This window comes from Fukomys damarensis, unplaced genomic scaffold (assembly GCF_012274545.1).
Source record: "Fukomys damarensis isolate Sample0158 unplaced genomic scaffold, DMR_v1.0_HiC HiC_scaffold_19, whole genome shotgun sequence".
Lineage (NCBI taxonomy): Eukaryota > Metazoa > Chordata > Mammalia > Rodentia > Bathyergidae > Fukomys > Fukomys damarensis.
In genome coordinates this window covers 31,380,586-31,384,826 of record NW_022900931.1, presented here as the reverse complement: position 1 = coordinate 31,384,826, position 4,241 = coordinate 31,380,586, and the positions used below count along the sequence as shown (strand labels likewise).

The following is a 4,241-nucleotide window of genomic DNA, read 5'->3' as shown; positions in this document are numbered from 1 at the left end:
GCCCAAACCCGTATCTACCGTTTGAGAATTTCCAAGGTGACTCTCTGGAGGCGAGGGGAAAGCCCTGGTCCGGAGCTGAGCCGCGGCTCTGAGTGGAGGCCGCTCGCTGTGCCCAAGTGCCCCAAGCCCGTGGCCTGCCGTGAGGAGGGCGGGAGAGGGGAGGCCTCTCCAGCGTTGCCCTGAGCTTAGGCAGGAAGCTGTAGCCTTGCCTGGTCCGGCGAACCGAGGCTCAAGGTCAGCGCGCCGGTGCTCTGCTGTTAAATGTGCGAAGGAGGAGATTGCGGTACAAAAATCTCACTTACAATTTAAAATGTGGCTAAAGTAAGGAAGCACAATGACGCCCCAAGACAGTCAGGTGCTGGCGAGCGTCTAACAAGCAGTCTGATGGTCCTGCCCCAGCTGTAGCGCCCCTGCTCGCCCATGTGAATACTTCCACCCCGGCGTGGTGAGGCCGGAGGGCAGCGCGGGGGAGAACTGTAGGGAGGCGGTATTTCCTCCGCTCTGAGCGCCCACACAGCTGAGACTGGGCCCTGGACGACGGAGCATGATAACAATCAGGAAGGGACTTCGTACTGATGGCCTTTGGCTTTAGTATACATTTTACTTACTTGCAAATTTATGCAACTTTTTTTTTTTTTTTTGGTGGAAAAGCCACCAAGAGATGGAGGTGGAGGGTGTGTGATGGGAGGGCGGGGAAGGGGACATAAAAAGAATGAGGATGTGCTGTGTCCGTGTACCAACTCCTCGGGGGGAACTTTGGAATCATCACGTACCAATGAAAACAAAAGTAAACAATAAGCTAAAATGCCCTACGTTCTAATACCAATTCTGACTAAAGCTAGACCTACATTATACCAATTAAGATCGCTTTAAATTTTTCTTTTTCATAAATTCTCTAGTAACTTACAGATCTTAGAAATGTTTTCTATAGAAAACCGACAAGCCTATCAGTGCGTATTTAAATGTCTGCAACCGAAGAGTGCCATGTGCAGCCACCGTGACACGGATGCTTATCTTACGAAACAGACTTTGTTTCCCACACCAACAGTGACGACAAGGACGATGGGAACAGAGGCCAGGCAGAGCAGCCAGCATCGGCCGGGCCTGCGAAGCCGACTCTAGCTCGGAGTGGGCCGGACTCAGGGTGGGGACGCCTGTCTGAGGGACAGCGTTGGCCCGCAGTCCTGAGGAGCTGGGCCGGTGGAGCGGGGTCTCCCCAGGAAGTGCTGGGGATCCCTGGGAACAGACCTTGTGGCCTGCAGCGCACTTCTCAGCTGTCCTCACAGAGAGCTTCCTCCCACTCCAGCGGGCTGGGAGCAGCACCAGGGTTCCTTTGGGTTCTGAGGCAGCCTGGGCTCCATCTCCATCCCAGGAGGGGCTGAGGTCCCCTAGGCCCCAGCCTCCGTGGTTCTGAATGGGAGGCCTGGTAGCCACCACAGCTCACTGGCGTCCTAGGCTGAGCCTGAGTGGAAAAGGGCTTCTGAGGAGACGCTGCCCTAGGATAAGAACCAAGGAGGCTCACCGGGGGCGAAGGCGGCCTGTCTTACTCCCGTGGGCACACAATCGCCAGCTGTGTGCAGAGCTTCCCGGAGGGAGAGATCCAGCTCCAGACCACAGCTAAGAAACCTCTGTGAGAGCAGTTTCCGTCAGGCAGGTGGAGCAGAGGTCCGGAGCAGTAGTTTGTTTTCAAAGTGTGGTTCAAGGAGCTCAGATTTGGAGAAGTCACAACACCAAGCAAGCAAAACCAAAAGCATACCATTCACACCAGAGTGCAATATAAACTCTTCAAGAGGCCGTGACTTTAGCTTTCTGCACGTGGGGAAGATGGTCTCAATTCACACCGGACTCAGTGTGCACACAGCCTTCCCGCACACAGCAGCCACAGCAGAGGGCACTGAGAAACTTCCCTCCCTTCCCAGGCTGTGGGGGACTTTTCTCCCCTTTCCCCCAGCAGAGCCTCCACCTCTGCCTTGCGCCCCATTTCCCTGGTCGCTGCCCCACTTGGCACAATGATGTGGAAAGGTGGTTAGGGCAGCCAGGGTCCCATGCAGAAGCAAGGAAAAGGACTGGGGAGTCTGCCCTTTCCTCCCCCGGGATGCAGGAAGCAGAAAGCAGAGTCCTGCTGAAGCCCCCGCCAGCACTGCTGAGGCCCGAAGGCATGGGTGGTGCTCACGCCTGCATCCCAAGGCTGGGCCTGCTGCCTTTTCAGCCTCCTCTGGGATGGCTAAGAGGGGTGTGTGGCAGCACAGAACCTCATGGTGCAGCTCGAGGTCCAATAGACTGCGCTGATCCAACTCCAAAGGCAGGGACTGAGCTGCTGCAGTGGAGAAGGGGCTGGGTCTGGGCTGGAGGAAGCAGGCCAAGGCCCAGGGTGTCAGGGCAGGGACCCGCGTGTGGGGTGCCGGCTCGGCCCTGGGAAGCAGCCCCACTCCGCGCCACCTACTTCTCTCCTTTCCTTTCTGTAGTATCCAGGCCAACTGCTCTGACAAAGTACAGCGTGCTGCACACCATAGCTTTGTCACTCCCCAACACTAAGTGTGAAAGTTTAATCACACTTGAAATTCACACATGATCATAACACACCTACATATGTCTATGGAAGAAAAACAGGTATTGGGAAAAGTCTGGTTTCAACTGCTTAACCTTTTCTTTTTGGTACTGGGGACCTAACTCCAGTCTTTGTGCTAGTGACACAGGCGCTGGAACCACTGAGCTAAATCCCTGGCCCTTGCTTAACATGTTTAGCATGATGATCGTTTTAAGTTTACTAGCTGCATGTGAGCAATCTCCCCTCTGAAGGCTGTGAGTCCAGGCGTGATGAGACCCTCATTCAAGCACCCTAGTAAGCTGATAGAGCTGGGAAGGAAAATGTTATGCTTGTGAAATCAGCTCAAGTTGCCTCTTAACTTTAAACTGGGGAGGTGGCACAGCCCTGTAATTCAGCCCTCTGGGAGGCAGAGTCAGGTGGATTGTAATTTGGAGCCTAGCCTGGGCAACTTAGCTACTTAGCAAGACCCTTCTCAAGATGAGAACTTTAAGAGGGTTGGGGATGTATCTCAGTGAGAAGTTCTTGGATCCAATCTCCAGTACTGAAAAACTTTTTTAAAGCTTTATTTAAATTCAATATTTAATTATCTTCCTTTACTACTTTGTGTTTTGTTAGAATTTTAAAAAGAACACTGAAACATAGTTTTTTACCAAGTCCCACATAAAAATCCTGCTATTTACTTCTGTTCATTTTCTTCCTAAAATGCTATATTTCACAAATATGAAAAAGGAAACTAGTGCCTCATCTTTATTAATATATAGCCACGATTGTGGTTATATAGGTTAGTGGACAGTCCGGGAAACACACTATCGACACAAATGTTCCTGGAATGGGCAAATTAATGCAGATTTCCAAAGAACAGGTCACAAACCTATTTTTCCAAACCGAGTGAAGGAAGTCTCCTTAAGTAAAGTGCAAGCGGCTACTGCCGGACTTGTAAGTGCATTTTGCAAAGGCTGCAAAATGGTGACGTCCTTTACAACGACTTCTGCAATGCCCTCCACGCCCCCGCGGTCGTACCCTCTGGTTTAGGGCGGCTTCTACCGGGGCACACTGAAAATGCACTTTTCCTAAGCCCAGGGAGAAACTCAGTTCCTTTCTCCGCAGTTGCGCTCTCCCTTGAGTCTGTGCAAGGCGGCCGGATTGAATCTTTCCGTTTGGCTTTAAAAACAAGTTCAAGTAAGTTCTCCGAATTCACCCGGCAGATGAAATGGGCTGTTGCGTAAGACCGGAGCAGGAGGCAAGCGCTGCATGGGCTCCGGGACGGAGCAGCTGATTTAGGAGCCCCGGTGGGAAGTCAGGCCAAGGCGAAGTTCCCAGAAGACTGGGTGTGGCGCCGGCGCTCACTCGGGGGCGGGCAGGGGGCGGCTCCCTGTTTCTATTTTTAAAATGCTTATAAAGATCTTCCAAAGACCATGGAGGAGGGCGAGAGGGCCCTCGCGTTACAATCACAGGTAACAACCTGCGTCGGACCGCGCCGCCCGGTTCCGTGGAAGCGACTGCAGGGCGCCTCGATCGCGATCGCGGGTGGACCCGGCCCAGCCCAGCTGCTTCGGCTGAGCCGGGAGGCAGGGCTGGGGGACGCTCTTCCCACCCGAGCCCCGGAGGCCGAGCCCCCGCAGATTCTCCCGCAACCCACTCGTGGAGCCCCGGGGAGCCGGCCCGGCAGTGTACGGAGTAGATCCCGTCTCAA

The 4,241-nt window shown here is 53.7% G+C and overlaps 1 protein-coding gene across 2 annotated transcripts in view; it reads left to right on the top strand.

Annotated features, from left to right (window-relative positions):
* The first annotated feature begins 3,650 nt into the window (after nt 1–3,650).
* The window catches only part of Map3k8 (mitogen-activated protein kinase kinase kinase 8), a 21,887-nt gene continuing 21,296 nt past the window's right edge, over nt 3,651–4,241 (top strand). Inside the window, exon 1 of one of the 2 annotated variants that reach the window (XM_010642016.3) lies at nt 3,651–3,727. Coding sequence is in view for 1 of the 2 variants with exons in the window: in XM_010642014.3 (XP_010640316.1) it covers nt 3,964–4,002 (39 nt within the window). In the remaining variant the exon portion in view is untranslated. Of the gene's footprint in view, nt 3,728–3,799; nt 4,003–4,241 lie in introns of those variants that run through there. The other variant, XM_010642014.3, reaches the window with a different exon arrangement.